This window comes from Mandrillus leucophaeus, unplaced genomic scaffold (assembly GCF_000951045.1).
Source record: "Mandrillus leucophaeus isolate KB7577 unplaced genomic scaffold, Mleu.le_1.0 Scaffold297, whole genome shotgun sequence".
NCBI classification, from domain to species: Eukaryota; Metazoa; Chordata; class Mammalia; order Primates; family Cercopithecidae; genus Mandrillus; species Mandrillus leucophaeus.
The window spans coordinates 2926003-2943784 of record NW_012103109.1 but is presented as its reverse complement, the minus strand read 5'-3'; the positions used below and the strand labels follow the sequence as shown (position 1 = coordinate 2943784).

The 17782-nt window shown below is 51.9% G+C and overlaps 1 protein-coding gene across 3 annotated transcripts; it reads left to right on the top strand.

Moving 5' to 3' along the window:
* Nucleotides 1–1305: 1305 nt before the first annotated feature.
* IDH2 (isocitrate dehydrogenase 2 (NADP+), mitochondrial) lies at nucleotides 1306–16787 on the top strand. 3 transcript variants are annotated; one of them, XM_011986341.1, is made up of 11 exons: nucleotides 1306–1423; nucleotides 9261–9352; nucleotides 10253–10418; nucleotides 12118–12278; nucleotides 12364–12507; nucleotides 13239–13375; nucleotides 13553–13704; nucleotides 15413–15525; nucleotides 15695–15792; nucleotides 15886–15978; nucleotides 16418–16787. In XM_011986341.1, exons 2-11 carry the CDS (start codon nucleotides 9302–9304, stop codon nucleotides 16503–16505), a joined length of 1203 nt encoding a protein of 400 aa, XP_011841731.1. In that variant the 5' UTR covers nucleotides 1306–1423; nucleotides 9261–9301; the 3' UTR covers nucleotides 16506–16787. The 3 variants fall into 3 exon arrangements, with proteins under 3 accessions (XP_011841731.1, XP_011841730.1, XP_011841729.1); XM_011986340.1 differs by lacking the exon at nucleotides 1306–1423 and adding an exon at nucleotides 3942–4056; XM_011986339.1 differs by lacking the exon at nucleotides 1306–1423 and having other exon boundaries at nucleotides 9231–9352.
* The last annotated feature ends 995 nt before the right edge of the window (nucleotides 16788–17782 follow it).

The window sequence follows — 17782 nt, the reverse complement described above, 5'->3', positions numbered from 1 at the left end:
TGCCGCGCGCCCCTAGGTATTTCGGGAGGAGGTCCTGAGAGTGTCTGGGACCCGAAGGGTGGCCTGCCCGCCCTGCGCCCCTGGAACGAGACTAGCACCCGCTGGGTGCTGGAGCACCCCGCGCGCTCCCCTGGCAAGAGGGAGGGTCGTGGCGCGGCCCCTGCTCAGACAAAGGCTGGGAGGCGGGAGGCATGCACTTCCCCTTCCTTTTCAGCCAGGCGCACGCTGATACCAGGCCCACGTCAGCTATTTTTGGAGCCTTTTACACACAGCTGGAGGAGCGTCCTTTTTAATTTTCCCCTTTTGTTTGGCCGCCCCCACCCCCACCCCTTCGCCTTCATCGCTGCACTTGAGGCTCCATCCTGGGGCCTCTCCTTGACTTGACCTGCCTTGGCAGGCACATGCCCTCCCTGCCTGGCTCACTCGCCGCAGAGATCTGGCAGCCCGCGCAAAATGTCACTTTGCGGAATTGTTCCCACGGCTTCTGGGTACCCTTAGCTCCCTGCTTAGGAGAGAAGACAGTAGTCGGGTCGTAATAAGCAAGACTTAACCCGAGCAGGCTGTTACCAACGCAGGCTGCCTTGCCTGGCATGTGGGCATCGGCCTGTCCCCTCTCCCTGGCTACCCAACACAGCTACAAAAGGCAGGGAACAATGTAGGTCCCTTGGCCCTGTCTGATGCCTGTTGTCATGGAAACCCCTATCCTAATCTGGCCAGGAGCCCCTTGCAGTGAGCCAGGAGAGTGAGGAAGAGGGGGTGGGGCCCGCCGGCCCTGGCCTGGCCAGAGGAGGTAATGGTTAACCGGATTGTGGGAGCAGCTGACTAGAGCTGGGGGGTAGGGAGGCTTGGGCTCCAGTCCTGCCTCCCCTCCCAAGGAGAAAGGGGCATGTCTGCTTTTGTACCTCTGGGAATCTGTCTCAGGGATCAGTCCAGCAACTCCCAGGTTCCAAGTGCCCCAGGCCCCTAAGATTCCCATAGAGCACACCACCTTCAGCAAAAATACGGTGGAAGTGAGCTACAATCTTTAATTCTCCCTTCTTTTCTGCCTTGATGGTAAAAAAAGAAACAAAACAACACAAAAAACACAAAACTGGAACACAAAGCCCCTTTTAAGGGTCTTGAATTTGGATGCAGAAAAAGTAGTCAGTTGCGGGTCCTTCTAGAAGTCCCCATGTGGGTTGGTTATGAATGGGGAAATTGCTTGGTTTTTGAGTTGGACATCAGACTATATACAGTTGCGACTCTGCCAACTTGTTACCTGGCAACGCAACTGGAGACAGAATACTTGGCATTCCCCTTGATGACAAGGAAAGAATATTTTTGGGCTAAAAGAGCCCCGTGTCTTTGCTGCCTGGTAATTCCTGCACGCATCTTTTCCTATTTTGCAACGCCATAGGCTTAGCGACTGCTGGTGATGTTTCTGGTAAGTTAGAGCTTGGGGCAGTGGGGGCCAGTTCTGTGAACCGCCTGGTGGGAGAATTACTTATCTAACCTTCCTTTACTCCACTCCTAACCCAGAAATTTCTTAATTCTTGCCCCTTAAGTGTGCAGATCTTTCTGCCATGTCAGATAAGGCCCTAGCTGCCCTGCCAGAGCTGATTTGGGTGGTTGTGTTTAGGCCTAGTAGGTACTGAGGAAAAGCCTCTTTGGAATGGCTGAGGCCTGCTCCCAGATCTTCTGTGTGAAGTTGAGGGCTCTTGGGCTGGTTCCATTCAGGGTATGAGGTGCTGGAAACTGCTCTTGGATTACTGGAAGCTGGAGTCTATGGCCTTCTCTGGGGTTTATACTCTGTAAACCCATGTTAAAAATACCAGCAGATTACAAATATTAGTACACTGTAGGTTGTAAGCTTCTGCAGGGCATGGGGCCCAGTGCTGGTGAGAGATGCCACCTGTGTACATCTGGTGCAGGCTGCTGGTAAGAACTCACTGGCCCCTGTGTGGCAATGCATACCAGATGAGTGAGAGGGGAGGAAGCACATTCAGTGAAACAGAAGATGAGGGCAGGGCAGCCCTGACCACAGATGACGTTGACTTCAACTTGACCTTTATTTATGTCTTTGACAAAAGTAGTGTACTCCTACTTTGTGCCAGACACCATGCCGGGTGCTGGGGATAGAGCTGGAAATGAAACCAGCAGAGACTCTTTCAAAACCCTTAGGAGCTCGAATTCTGATGTGGGAGGGGGCAGACAGTAAACAAGATAGACGTTGACTAGCGTGATATATGGGTACAAGACCTAAGGAAGGCCAGGCACTGTGGCTCACACCTGTAATCCCAGCACTTTGGGAGGCTGAGGTGGGAGGATTGCTTGAGGCTGGGAACTCCAGACCAGCCTGGGCAATATAGTGAGACCCCGTCTCTACAAAAATAAAAAATAAAATAAGCCAGGCACAATGGTGCATGTCTGTAGTCTTAGCTACTCAGGAGGATCACTTGAGCCCAGGAGGTCAAGGCTGCAGTGAGGTATGATTGTGCCACTGCACTCTAGCCTGGGTGACAAAGCAAGACCCTGCCTCCGCTCCCCGCAAAAAAGAGAAGAGCTAAGGAGAAAAAGACAAGAAAGGTGTGCACAAAAGTTTGGATAGGGCAGCCAGAAAAGTCCTCACTGAAGGAATCACTGAGGAGGGGAGGAAGCAGGCCATTTTCTGGAAGCAGGGGAAGAGGGACTTGCAGGTGTCAAGGGCAGGATGGAGGAGCAGAGAGGATGGTGTGAAGGCTGGCTCAGCAGGCACCAGGTTGAGTGACGGGATGAGGTTTGGCAGTGAGGTCTGTAGAGGGCTCACAGGCCGTTTTTGAGAACGTTGGCTTTTACTTTGCAGGGTTTTGAGAGAAGTGCCGTGATCTGATTTCCGTCTTATCAGGAGCATTCTAGCTTCAGGACCTGGCAAGAGTGGATGATGGCTTGGATCTGAATGGTGGCACTGGGGATGGTGAAGAAGTGGTTGGATTCTGGGTATATTTTAAAGGAAGTGCCAGTAGTGGGGAAAGGTTCCAGTTCAGGAGATTTTACATAACAATCTAGATACCCAGCAGGCACTCACTCATGGCAAGGATAGGCTTGTCTGAGGGTGGCTTCTGGTTTTGGTGGTTTGGATATGGATATGAGAGAAGGGAAGGAATGAAGGATGACACCAAGGAAACTACTAGAGTTTGTTCCAAAATGGCTGTTCTGGCCCAGCGGGGTGGCTCCCAGGACTTTGGGAGGCTGAGGCGGGCGGATCACTTGGGGCCAGCAGTTCGAGACCTTCTTGGCCACCATGGTGAAACCTCGTCTCTACTAAAAATACAAAAATTAGCTGGGTGTGGTGGCGGGTGCCTGTAATCCCAGCTACTCTGGAGGCTGAGGCAGGAGAATTGCTTGAACCTGGGAGGTGGAGGTTGCAGTGAGCCAAGATCATGCCACTGCCCTCCAGCGTGGGCGATGAGTGAGACTCCATCTCAATAAATACATACATACATACATACATAAAATAAATTATACGAAATTGCTGTCCAGCCTTCTTGAGCCCCCAGGAATTGGAACCTTTCCCCACTCTCTGATCCTTTGCTGGGACGTGCTGACTGAACAGCCTCTCTATTGAGAGCATGGGTCAGAATGTGGAGGGAGCAGTTATGCCTGGGGCTGGCTGCCTGTGACTGGACCTCTAGCCTCCTGCTGGGAGCAGCAGGAAGCTAGGGATGGGTTTTGAAATCCTTACTTGGTATTGGGTGCTAGGAGCCCCAGACTCGGCCTAATGGGCCTCTGGTGAGTGGTGTAATTCCATCCTGCCCTCTCGCCAAGAGACCAGTGTTTGTGCAATGCATCAGCTGAAGATTCATGGTGGCTGTCACTTCGGAGGTTTTCAGGGAGGCCTAGCTGCTGCTCCATGCATTTCAGGTAGCTTGTCACCACTTGTCTCCCAGAGAAGGGCAGACCATGGCTGTATCTCCACCATACAGGCTGAACAGCAGACAGGGGTCTCAAACTCCAGTGCCCTGGGCCACACTGGAGGGCACTTAGCTGTCATGGAATGAAGGGAGAGGCCCCCCTCAGCCCAGCCCATCCTTGCCATGAGTGAGTGCCTGCTGCATCTCTAGATTTTTATATAAAATCTCCTGATTTTATTTTGACTGGTTTAAATTTTTATTATTTTGGAAAAAAAGTATAAAACTTACCATGTTAATCATTTTTCAGTGTACAGTATTGTTGAGTACATTCACACTGTTGTGCAACCATTACCACCATCCATCACCAGAACTTTGTCACCTTGCAAAACTGAAACTCTCTACCCATTAAACAACACTTCCCCATTTCCGGTCCCCAGTCCCTGGCAACCACCATTTTACTTTCTGTTTCTATGAATTTGACTATTCTAGGTACCTCATGTAAGTAGAATCATATGGTATTTGACTTTTGTGACTGGTTTATTTTACGTAGCATAATGCCCCCCAGGTTCATCCACTTTGTAGCAGGTGTCAGAATTTCCCACCTTTTCAAGGCTGAATCATATTCCATTGTAGATACAGTAGTCCCCCTTATCCTTGGAGGATGCATTTCAAGACCCCCAGTGGATACCTGAAACTGCAGAGCCTGTAGATACTGTGTTTTTTCCTATGCGTACAGATCTATGATAAAGTTTAATTTATGAATTAGGAACAGAAAGAGATTAGCAATAATACTAGTAATAAAATAGAACAATTATAACAATATAGTATAATGAAAGTTACATGAATGTAGTCTCTCTTACAATATCTTATTGTACTGTACTCACCTATTTTTGGACTATGGTTGACTGTGGGTAACTGACACCACAGGTAACTGACGTCATGGAAATAAAACCTTGGATAAGGGGGGACTGTATCACATTGTCTTTATCCATTCATCTGTGATGGACACGTGGGTTGCTTCTCCCTTTTGCCATTGTGAACATTGCTGCTATGAATGTGGGCATACATGTATCTCTTTCAGACCCCGCTTTCAATTTTTTTTGAATGTATATCCAGAAGCAGAATTGCTGGATCATAATAGTAATTCTTTTTCTTTTAGCTGAGGATCACCCATACTGTTTTCCACAGCAGCTGCACCATTTCACATTCCCACCAACAGGGCACAATATTTCCAGTTTCTCCACATCCTTGCCAGCACTTTATTTTCTGTTTTTTTTTGTTTTGTTTTGTTTTTTGTTTTTTGTTTTTTTCCCCCCAATAGTAGCTATTTTAGTGGTTGTGAGGGGATAGTGGGGTGGTATCTCATTATGGTTTTGGTTTGCATTTCCCTAATGATTAGTGATGTTGAGCATCTTTTCATGTGCTTGTTGGCCATTTGTATATCATCTTTGGACTTGAAATGTCCACTTAAGTCTTTTGTCCATTATATTTATTTATTTCCTGTTACCCAGGCTGGAGTGCAGTGGCGTGATCTCTCTTCACTGCAACCTCCACCTCCTGGGTTCAAGCAGTTCTCCTGCCTCAGCCTCCCAAATAGCTGGGACTACAGGTGTGTGTCACCACACCAGGCTAATTTTTTTTCTATTTTTAGTAGAGACAGAGTTTCACCATTGTGGCCAGGCTGGTCTTGAACTCCTGACCTCAAGTGATCTGCCCACCTCGGCCTCCCAAAGTGTTGGGATTACAGGAGTGAGCCACGGTGCCCAGCCAGTCTTTCGTCCATGTTAACAAGGAGTTATTTGTTTTATTGTTGAGATTTACTGATTTTTAAAACTTGGCCACCAGGTAAGATTTTTTTTAAAAAACCACTACCTGGAACAAGCAGAACAAGTCTCTGCTGGCCTCGACTCATGTGTTTTAGGCATTTCAGTATCCCAGTGGGGTACTGGATAAGTGCTTAGTTAGCACTTGCCGGTGAGTAAATAAGCAGGTCCCATGGTCCCTGAGGGTTGACACACCAGGTCTTTGATCTTGACCTTGAACTCTCCTAGCCATGCCTGCCTGAAGGCCAACCGTGGAGCCCAGGCTGAGGCTGAAACCTGTAAAACTGGCCCCAAGTGAGTCTCTTCTTAGGGCTCCAGATTATGATAGTTCATTTTTTTTTGTTTTAAAACAAATTTGATTAGCTGTCCTCAAATGAACTCATAGGAGATGCTCCCCAGAACTAAACTAGCTCTACAACAGCTCAGCGGACTTTCCGCAGGTTCTGCAGCTCTTTCCACTCAAGCTTTAGAGAAAAGTGAAAGAGTCTTGTAGATTGGGTTCAAAATCCCCATCGCATCTTGGGAAAGGTGGCAGAGCCAGCAGCAGCCAGCCAGCTTTTGTTCTCTAGGGAATGAAACAGTTCAAGGCTGTGTTTGTGTTCTGCTTCCCTACATCTGACCCACAGGTCTTCCAGAGACTGCATTTGGGTCAGGGACCTGGGTTCTGTCTTGCCTCTGATGCAGACCACACTCTCTGAGTCTCATTATTCCCCCTAAATGATCTCTAAGATTATTTTTAGATTAAAAAAAAAAAAAAACACCTCTTTGCATGTCTTTGAAAAGTGAGTTGTTTGAGGTCTGTTAGGCTTTAGTCACTTTTGTTTTAAATGTGCCATGCTGGTTTCTAGGCCTGCTTTTCCAGGTATTCTGTCCCTTGTCAACTTAGCAGTTGTCAGTTCTTCCGACTTCTTTCCTTTCCTTTCCCTTCTCCTCTCCCCTCCCCTCCCCTCTTCTTTTTTTTTCTTTTATTTTTGATGGAATCTCACTCTGTTGCCCAGGCTGGAGTACAGTGGCGTGATCTCGGCTCACTGCAACCTCCGCCTCCCAGGTTCAAGTGATTCTCCTGCCTCAGCCTCCCCGGTAGCTGGGATTACAGGCACATGCCACCACGCCCGACTAATTTTTGTATTTTTAGTACAGATGGAGTTTCACCATGTTGGCCAGGCTGGTCTTGAACTCCTTACCTTCAGTGATCCACCTGCCTTAGCCTCCCAAAGTGCTAGGATTACAGGCGTGAGCCATTGCACCCAGCCCCAACCCAGTGTTTTCAGATAAGCATTCTCTTCCCTTCATCTGATTTGCTCTGTCTAATCTAGAGTGGAGCTGGAAGACACATCACTACGTTTCTAAGGACTGTGTGTAACACAAGAGTAAGCAGGTTGTAAGTGAGGCTGAGGAGTGCTGCTTTGGGGGGAGGGCACAGCTCTCAGCCATCCTGTTCCGAGCTGGTGAGATTTCCCTGTGACTGAAGTTTTAGTAGATCTTGTTCCCTGCTCTGCAGTTGCTGCTTCTTCCCAGGCTGTGGGCAGAGGAGCAGGCTGGTGCTCCGGTGTCCCTGTCTGCTGCAGGCTGAGGTTCAACAAACCTTGTACTGTTCAACAAACCAAGGCAGCTGTACTGATTCATTGTTAGGTGGCTAGTTCCTGAGCTTTCTTTGAAATGCACTTACCATACTGTTGGGTTTTCCTGCAAGTCAGACTCTCCTTCAGTAGCGTCTCCTGCTCTCTACCCTCCATTGTCTCCTTGGACCTCTGATCAGCCCCTCATTGAGTCCTTTGATGCTTCTCTGGTAGGACTGACTGACCTGCGTCGACTGGGATCAAGGGTTCAGAGTTCCATTCGCAGGTGCTGTAAGCCTGTCCTTCCTGTTGAATAAGATCAGAGTCCTCGTGGCTCTGCTGTTTTCAAGCTCTGTAACCTTGGGCAGTAAGCTGTTAACCTCTCTGAGCCTCAGTTTCCCACATTTAAAATGGAGATAACGGCAAGGTGTGGTGGCTCATGCCTGTAATCCCAGCACTTTGGGAGGCCAAGGCAGGAGGATCACCTGAGGTTAAGAGTTCCAGACCAGCCTGGCCAACATGGCAAAACCCCGTCTCTACTAAAAATACAAAAATTAGCCAGACTTGTTGGCATGTGCCTGTAATCCCAGCTACTCGGGAAGCTGAGACAGGAGAATCGCTTAAACGTGGGAGACGGGCGGAGGTTGCAGTGAGCCGAGATCGCGCCATTGCATTCCAGCCTGGGCGACAGAGCAAAGACTCTGTCACAAAAAATAAAAATAAAAATAAATAAATAAATAAAATGGAGGTAATGATACCTCCTTGGGGTTATTTTTGGGATTAAATGGAATCACATTATATGGCATTGGTACCCTGTAAGGCACATAGTAGGCACTCAATACCTATCTATATACCATTTCCTTTATCACTACAAGTTAGTTAAGGGCTCTTGGGTTACAAGCAACAGACAAAGTGACTGGTTAACTTGGAGAGGATTTTATTATGAGCTACACAGGGTAGCTCATAGAATTGCAGGGAAAACTGTAAAGAACTAAGTCTTGGACAAAAGAAATATCTAGGCATGGGCGTGTAGCCCCAGCTACTAGGGAGGCTGAGGTGCAAAAAATAGCTGGGTGTGGTGGCATGCGCCTGTAGTCCCAGCTACGTGGGAGGCTGTGGTCGGAGCATCACTTGAGGCCAGGAGGTCGCTGCTGCAGTAAGCTATGATGGCATCAGTGCATTCCAGCCTGATCAACAGAACAGGACCCTGCCGAGAGAGAGAGAGAGAGAGAGAGAGAGAGAGGGAGAAAGAAAGGGAGGACTGAAGGACAGGAAGGAAGGAAGGAAAGAAAAGGAAGGAAGGAAAGAAAGGAAAGGAAGTAAGTGAGGATGGATCCAGGTGCTCTAAACCAGCAGTTACCAAACTTTTTGGCACCAGGGGCCAGTTTCATGGAAGACAATTTTTCCATGGGTGGCAGAGTGGTGGGCAGCGGGGATGGTTTTGGGATGATTCAGGTGCATTACGTTTATTGTGCACTTTATTTCTATTATTATTACATTGTAATATATAATGAAAAAATTACACAGCTCACCATAATGTACAATCGGGGGGAGCCCTGAGTTTGTTTTCCTGCAACTAGACAGTCCCATCTGGAGGTGCTGGGAGACAGTGACATCATCACGCATTAGATTCTCATAAGGAGCACGCAACCTAGATCCCTTGCGTGCGCAGTTCCCAGGCATGAGCTCAGGTGGTAGTGCTCACTCGCCTGCTGCTCTCCTGCTGTGTGGCCCAGTTCCTAACAGTCCATGTACCTGCATTAAAGGCTGTGGCCTGGTCTGCTGACCTCTCTCCAGAGCCCACGGTACTAGTCCATGACCTGGGAGTTGGGGGCCCCTGCTCTAAGCAGTCAGGGAGCTGATTTGCAGACGGGGGAGTGGACGCTGGGCAATTGGAGCCCTGGCTTTCTGCCACCGTCTCCTGGTGAAGGGCGGGCCTGGCCGGGAGGAGAGGGCGCCCCACTCCAGCCTCCCCAGGGGCATGACGCACTATGTGTCCCCGCTTCTAGATGCTGACAAAAGGATCAAGGTGGCAAAGCCTGTGGTGGAGATGGATGGTGATGAGATGACCCGTATTATCTGGCAGTTCATCAAGGAGAAGGTAGTGCCCCGTCCCGAAGTGGGTGGCTCTCCAGGTGGGCTGGCCAGGGGGTGTCCTGTCCCACAGGGTCTTCTGGACTGCAGGTCCCTAGGACTCCCCCGTTGTCCTGGTTGGGCAGCAGCAGCAGTTTCTCCCCGTCTGTCTACCCTTCTTTCACATCTGGTCCGCTAATCGTTCGGAAGTCGTCAGGCGGGGGCCTGTCGCCAGCAGTCTGTGTTGTGCTGGTGCCAAATCCCACACGTTGTGTCAACTTTGAGCAGCTTCAAGGTTAATCCTGTATCATTTCCGTCTTGATCCCCTGCACTTTACCTCACTTCTTGAAAAGGAGTGAAAGGGGAACAGGGCTGGTGTGCAGGGCAGTGCCCCGGCCTGCAGCTGTGGTGAGCTGCCCTGGCAAAGGGGTCCCAGTGTGGCTACTTGGCGTCTCCAAAGTTGCCGTGGTCTGTGTATGTCCAGGAGAGCATGCAGTCCTTGTGAAGGCGCCACACTGTGTGTGCGTTCATGGGACACAGGTTGAGAACTGCCACTTCCGATTGTCAGATCTCAAAGCACTTGAGGAGAGGAGGAGACCAGTTGTATGGAGAAATCTAGATGTACTTGGGGTTGGGGTTTGGCTGAGTCGGTGGGCTGTGTGAGGCGGGCGGGCAGATAGGCACAATGGGGGAAGAACCCTCCAAAAGGCTGCAGCCTGGCCTGCCAACCTCTCTCCAGAGCCCCAGCCTCTGCCAGCTCTGGCCAGGCCCCACTGAGAAATGGCTGGCTCCAGCTTTCTGCTGCGCCCCTCCACTCATCCCTGTTCTGACTGTCTCCTGCTGTGGCCTGCAGACTTCCTATGCTGCCCTTTGTTGTCGTGTCCCTGAATCGCTGGGGTGACGCCTTGCTCTGGCCCTCTGTCCCCAGCTCATCCTGCCCCACGTGGACATCCAGCTAAAGTATTTTGACCTCGGGCTCCCAAACCGTGACCAGACCGATGACCAGGTCACCATTGACTCTGCATTGGCCACCCAGAAGTACAGTGTGGCTGTCAAGTGTGCCACCATCACCCCTGATGAGGCCCGTGTGGAAGGTGCGAGGGTGTGGAGGTGGGCGGGCCAGGGAGGGTCACAGGCTTCTCCCACCTGCCTCTCCAGACTTGGGGTGGGGCAGTTAGCCATGTCACTCATCTCAGGACTGGGAGGTTGGGAGGCTCCGGAGCTGGGGCTTTCCTGAGGCCAACTGCACCTGAGGCTAGTCTCCCTGTGTGTGCCTGGTGGACAGTGGGGCCTCAGAGGTCACTGTTGATGAGGCTGGGGTAGGCATGGGAAAGGGGCTGGCCTCAGGTTCCACGGTTAGGGCACAGCAGAGCTGAGGACAGAATCCACATCTTCCATCTCCCAGGACAGTGGTGTTTCTGCTGCACTCTGGCTCTGACAGTGGTAGGTGTCATTGGTGACAGGGCTGAGGAGGAGGAAGGTAATGCTGATGTGGTCACAGTAATGATGGCTTCTTTGGGCAGCAGTCCATTCTGGCGTGGACAATCTTGCAGGCAGGTTTGCAGAGAGATTGTGCAGAGGAGTGCTGTGTTTAAGGCCTGTGTCCTTCAGAGCCTCAGCAGCCTCTGGGGAACATCGCTATTGCCCTCCTGCTGCTGGCTTGGCCTTGCAGGTCTGCCCCTGTCCCCATGGTCATGCAGGATCACTGAGAAGTGCCCCCACCCCCAGGCCTGGACTGGCTTCTGGTCCTTGGCTTTTGGGGCTGCTCTCGAGGGTTCCATGAAGTGACAGCAGTGTGTGAGCAGAGAGGCCAGGTTTGGATAATTTGAGAAAGGATGGTTGAGGAGTTTTCTGAGCTCTCTCTTCCTACTTTCCACAGTCGGAGGGAGCGGGCGGGAAGCACTCAAGGTACATCTGCAAACTTCCCAGGCCTGCCCCTGTCCTGCAGGTCATGCCTGACCCACAGCACTGGGATCATTTGAGTGCTGAGCTCTTCATTTCACCTGAACCCTGGGAGTTATGTATCCCCATTTATGGACAAGGCAGGAGAGGGTCACAGCCTTAGGAACTGGGGCGGCGTTGGGGCCAGGACCGGAGCATGTGGAGTGGGCAGTGTGTTGTCAGGCTTCGTCAGACAAGCCCTTCTCCCGGACTGTACTCCCTCCATGTGTGATGTGGGAATCATAATGGCCAACAGAGCACTTAGCATGGACCGGGCACCGTTCTAGGCCCTTTACACACGAGCTCATTTAGTCCTTACAACAACACTTAGGCTAGGTATTTTTCCAGTAATTTTCTTTTACAGCTTCAGTTGAGTCACTTTTGTAAGCCTCACCATTAAAATTGGCAGACTTGGCTCACGCCTGTAATCCCAGCACTTTGGGAGGCTGAGGCAGGCAGATCACCTGAGGTTGGGAGGTCGAGACCAGCCTGACCAACGTGGAGAAACCCCGTCTCCACTAAAAATACAAAATTAGTTGGGTGTGGTGGCACATGCCTATAATCCCAGCTACTCGGGAGGCTGAGGCAGGAGAACTGCTTGAACCCGGGAGGCGAAGGTTGTGGTGAGCCGAGATCGCGCCATTGCGCTCCAGCGTGGGCAATAAGAGCAAAACTCCGTCTCAAAAAAAAAAAATTGGCAGACTCCAGAGCCCACACATTTGCACTCTAGACTCCACTGCCTCCCTCGTGAAGAATTTTAGGACCGCCGTCTGGCTGTGTTGTTGCTTGGGGTTCAAATTCTGGTTGAAAGGTGGTGGCTGCAGTGGGACCACTTTATCTCTGTCCTCACAGAGTTCAAGCTGAAGAAGATGTGGAAAAGTCCCAATGGAACTATCCGGAACATCCTGGGGGGGACTGTCTTCCGGGAGCCCATCATCTGCAAAAACATCCCACGCCTCGTCCCTGGCTGGACCAAGCCCATCACCATTGGCAGGCACGCCCATGGCGACCAGGTAGGCCAGGGTGGGAGAGGGGATCCACTGACCTGGGTACCCCCCGACTGGAGCTCCTGGCCTAGCCATTCTCTTGTCTCTGCAGTACAAGGCCACAGACTTTGTGGCAGACCGGGCTGGCACGTTCAAAATGGTCTTCACCCCGAAAGATGGCAGCGGTGTCAAGGAGTGGGAAGTGTACAACTTCCCCGCAGGCGGTGTGGGCATGGGCATGTACAACACCGATGAGGTGAGGCTGGCTCCGGCATCCTGGGCCCCTCCTCTCCCAGCTTGTCTCTTCATCTCTGTCTCGTGGTTTTCCTTTCTTCTGTGATGGCCTCATTCTTAGGCCACAAAGAGGCAGAAATGGCCACCAGGGCTGGGCATGGTGGCTGACACTTGTAATCCCAGCACTTTGGGAGGCCGAGGCAGGAGGATTGCTTGAGGCCAGAAGCTTGAGACCAACCTGGGCAACAGTGAGACCCCATCTCTTGGGAAAAAAAAAAAGAAGAAGAAAGAAAAGAAAAGAAGTGGCCACAAACAGCTCCAGGCGTACTCCTGCCTGCTTGGCTACCCTATCAGAAGAGAATGCCTCTTTACCCTCAGTTCCAGCTCAAATGCCAGGTTGAGTCACATGACCACCTCTGAGCCAATCATAGAGGCCCGGGGGAGAAGGGCTTCTGATTGGATAAGCCAGGGACACACTGTCAACCCCAGCGCCAGGCCTGGGAATTAGCCCTGCCCAGCCACTAGTCTAAGAACTGGGGAAAAGGCGGTGCTTTCCAAAGCAAAGTTGAGGGGCCTCTTGCTCCTGGGAGGTTGAGAGGGAGAGGCTGGGCCAGCAGAAACATCCTGTTCACTGCACGGAGGCTGGTGTTAAACAGTCGTGTGGGCCGCGGGGCACCGTTCCTGGGAGGTGGGAGGTTGCTGGCAATCTCCAGGCTAGGGCACCACGCCAGGGCCCTGTCTCTCCCGCTGCAGTCCATCTCGGGTTTCGCGCACAGCTGCTTCCAGTATGCCATCCAGAAGAAATGGCCGCTGTACATGAGCACCAAGAACACCATACTGAAAGCCTACGATGGGCGTTTCAAGGACATCTTCCAGGAGATCTTTGACAAGTAAAGCCTCATCCATGTACTCCGTGGCCTTTCTTCCCTTCCCCCCATGCTGTTCCCATCCTATACCCTGGGGAGGTCACTATTAGAATGCATTTGGCTCAGCTCCGAGGCTCAGGGAGGGATCCCCAGCCTGTCAGCCTTCTGCCCTCTCCCCATAACAGACCTTTTTACTCCCAGGCACTATAAGACCGACTTCGACAAGAATAAGATCTGGTATGAGCACCGGCTCATTGATGACATGGTGGCTCAGGTCCTCAAGTCTTCGGGCGGCTTTGTGTGGGCCTGCAAGAACTATGACGGAGATGTGCAGTCAGACATCCTGGCCCAGGGTATGCTGGGAGGATGCTGCTCCCTGTGGGGGTGGACTATTGGTCGTCTCTGGCTGGAGGGGTTTTCAGACCCTTTTGGTAGAAAACTCTGGTGGAGCAGCAGGACTCATTGCAGGGTCCTCTGTGGACAGCAGGGGGCCAGAGCTCCCTGGCATCTGAGTGAGAGAGGATCACAAATTAGGTTTGGACTGGTGTATTACTGAGGCTGCTCTTAGAGAGAAAGGAGGGCACAGGAATTCCAGGGCTAGGTTGTCAGCCCTAGGTTGCTCCAGTCCATGATGGAGCCTCATGACTCTGATTCCAGTAGGAAAATGGGATCAAGCAGGACTGGAGGTTCTTTAAACTACAGCGAATATTTTTTGCATAGTGAACCTAATGGATGGAAGAGAATGTCGGGGAAGCCTACAAACCCCCAGGCCCTAGGGTGTCCTAAAAGACAAATCAGATTGCAGTAAAAAGTATAGGTGATGAGGTCAGGAGTTTGAGACCAGCATGGCCAACATGGCGAAACCCCGTCTCTACTAAAAATGCAAAAAAGTCAGCCGGGCGTGGAGGCGGGCGTGGTGGCAGGCACCTGTAATCCCAGCTACTTGAGAGGCTGAGGCAGGAGAATCTCTTGAACCCCAGAGGCAGAGGTTGCAGTGAGCTGAGATTGCGCCATTGCACTCCAGCCTGGGCAACAAGGGTGAAACTCCGTCTTCAAAAAAAACAAAATAGGTGAGACCGTTAGAGAAGAACAGCGAGAAATGGGCCAATTGTGTTGGGAACAAGAGCAGGAAAGGTGGTAGGCATGGGAAACAGGCAGGACATAGAGAGTGAAAGAGAAACCTAAGTTTGCCAGGGCAGCTCCTGGTAAGGGGAAAAGGGAAGCCCGGGACCGGTTCTGATGAAAAGCAGAGTCTTGTTACTTTGTGTAAACCTTTGGCTTTACTTTGGAAAGTTCAGTGGGGATCCTCTCACCAGAACAATTCCCATGTAGGATAGAAGGATGAAACGCCGTGGCAGATGAGGCAGAGGCGTGAAAATTAACCTTAAGTGTCTAAGGAATGGTGTGAAGGTGCAGGTAAAATGGAGAAGGGATTGCTCACAGCCAAAATTCTTAGAATTCATAGACAAAGCATTTTCCTGTAGATGTTGTCCATGTTTTCTTTCTTCAATCCTTATTTTGGTGTCATGGGGGTGCCTTTGAAGCCCTGGAGCCCTTGACAATAGAAAAGTTTGCTGGAGTTGACATGTGGATTTGGGAACATTCGGAAATTAATCAAAAAGCTTGAAAGTGGCCTAAGAGAGCAGCTGCAAAAGTGATTGTCGGAAAATAGCTGACCACAGCTTTATTGTTTTGCTTGAATGTGCCTCCAGGTCACGAGCCAGGCTGGATGGCAGGCTGTGGGGGACCACAGGACTCTGTGGGGTCTTGGGCCCTATGGGCCACAGGCTGTGGGGTGCCTGGAGCTGGTGACACAGATGGATGTTAATGTGCTGCTGATAGCCACCCTCTAGTGCCCTCCAGCCCTGTGCTGGGCCCTGGAGACCCACAGCAGGGTGGAGAGGCCTGGAACAGTCCCTGTCCTCCCAGTTGCAGTTGGGGGAGGCTGAGTAGAGCCACAAACTGTGACAGCTACAATATTGGGTTATAGAGGGCAGCAGGGCTCAGCTGGGTGGCCCCAGGAGAGGCGAGGCCCTGAGAGAAAGGCTTTCTACCCTCCAGGCTTTGGCTCTCTTGGCCTGATGACGTCTGTCCTGGTCTGCCCTGATGGGAAGACGATTGAGGCTGAGGCTGCTCATGGGACCGTCACCCGCCACTATCGGGAGCACCAGAAGGTGAGTGCAGGGCATGGGGCCTCACAATGCCCCTCTACCTCTAGCCTACTGGGCTAAGGGCTGGAAGGATGAGCCTGACCCGCCAGTCCCCAGGGGTGGGCAGCTGTATCTGGGCAGCCTCCTCGCTAGCTGGCTCAGCTCTTGATCCCCCTGCGACCCCCGTCCCCAGGGCCGGCCCACCAGCACCAACCCCATCGCCAGCATCTTTGCCTGGACACGTGGCCTGGAGCACCGAGGGAAACTGGATGGGAACCAGGACCTCATCAGGTGAGCATGGAGGGAAAGGCCGGAGCTGCTCAGGACAGGCTCTGGGTCCTGCCCTTGCACAGATGGGGTCTCATTCTGCCCCATCCCCCGTAGGTTTGCCCAGACGCTGGAGAAGGTGTGCGTGGAGACGGTGGAGAGCGGAGCCATGACCAAGGACCTGGCGGGCTGCATTCATGGCCTCAGCAAGTGCGTGGCCTGGGGTGGTGGGCAGACCCTGGGGCCAGGTGGGAGGAAGCCAGGGAACCCTTCCTAAAGTTCCCCTCATGAGTCAGCTTAGCTGCCAGGGGGCCTGGGGCAGGACATATCCATAGCCTCAAGAGATTGCTCAGGCCAGCCTCTGCAGACCAGGCCTAGTGAGTTCCTCCCCATCCCTGAGGCTGGCTGCTCAGAGCTCCTTCTGACCCTGCCCACGCCCCTCTCCCAGCTTCTCTCAGGAGAGCAGTTACCTGGAAAGACAGACCCTACTGGTGCCTGCCAAATCGCTGTGGCCTCATGGCAGTGGCCTATAGCTGGCTTCTGGCCTATAGCCTGGGTGGCAGGAGATGGCTGTTCTGATGCCCAAGCTCAGGCTGTTCCCTGGAAGGGCCTGGAGCCGCCCCTGATGTGAGTGGTGCTCTCTCTGCAGTGTGAAGCTGAACGAGCACTTCCTGAACACCACGGACTTCCTCGACACCATCAAGAGCAACCTGGACAGAGCCCTGGGCAGGCAGTAGAGGGAGGCGCCACCCATGGCTGCAGTGGGCCAGGGCCGAGCCGGCGGGTCCTCCTGAGCACGGCAGAGGGTGAGCCTCACAGCCCCTCTCTGGAGGCCTTTCTAGGGGATTTTTTTGTAAGCGAGATGTTTTTAAAAGCATATGTGTGTTTCCCCTCCTGGTGACGTGAGGCAGGAGCAGTGTGTTTTACCTCAGCCAGTCAGTATGTTTTGCATACTGTAATTTATATTGCCCTTGGAACACATGGTGCCATATTTAGCTACTAAAAAGCTCTTCACAAAACTGTCTGCTGTGTTTGTCCCTGAGGGGAGGAGGTAGTGGGACCCTGAGGCAGAGGCCCTGCTAGAGCTGGCAGGTTCCCCTGGGGCAGACCAGAGCACCTCAGGAAGGGGCTGCCACCGCGGGGAGGGGACCAGGCAGCCCTGGGATCCCGCATTCCACAGGGGCCCCCTGCGGAGCTCTCGGACACTCAGGGCACAGGCCTGTGGGTTCCCTGGAAATTTCTAGCATGATCCAGTTTCTGTGTCCAGTTCTGCATTCTGAGAGTCAATCAGTCCCTGATAGGTTGTCATTGATTGTTTTCTTCGTTGGTTTTAACCTTCTAAACATCTCCAGACCACTTTCTTAGCCTTTCTCTAGGTACTAAAAACAGGTCCTACCCACACCTGCCTCACACGTCTCCTTTCCAAGGCTGACTGAGTTTGGCGGGGCTTGGGTGTGGGTGAACGAGGGCCCCGTATTGTCTAGGCCAGCGGTTCCCAGGCTTGGGTTCACTTCACCATGCATTGGCAAAACTAGAAAAGTAAGCTTGTGAAAAATTGCTCTCAGCCAGGCATAGTGGTGCACGCCTATAATCCCAGTACTTTGGGAGACTGAGGTGAGTGGATCACTTGAGGCCAGGAGTTCGAGACCAGCCTGGCCAACGTGGTGAAACCCCATCTCTACTCAAAATACAAAAATTAGCTGGGCATGGTGATGCGCACCTGTAGTCCCAGCTACTCGGGAGGCTGAGGCAGGAAAATGGCTTGAACCTGGGAGGCAGAAGTTGCAGTGAGTCGAGATTGCACCACTGCACTCCAGCCTGGGTGACAGAGCAAGACTGTCTCAAAAACAAACAAAAATTGCTCTATGCAAGTTCTTTAGCCCCATGTAAAAAGGAAAAATAAAAGTTGCTCTAAAGCTACATATAATCAAAAGGACTGTCTGCTGCATAGTAAGTTCTGCAAAGCTTCTACTTTTTGCTGTTAAAATGTCCTGGAGAAGAGTTGTATAATCTT

Excerpts from the sequence above, each read along its gene's own strand:
- IDH2 (XM_011986339.1), top strand. The coding sequence starts at position 9,233 with ATGACGCACTATGTGTCCCCGCTTCTAGATGCTGACAAAAGGATCAAG. Across the intron at positions 10,419-12,117 it reads TGATGAGGCCCGTGTGGAAG|AGTTCAAGCTGAAGAAGATG; the intron begins GTGCGAGGGTGT and ends CTGTCCTCACAG. Across the intron at positions 15,793-15,885 it reads GGGAACCAGGACCTCATCAG|GTTTGCCCAGACGCTGGAGA; the intron begins GTGAGCATGGAG and ends CATCCCCCGTAG.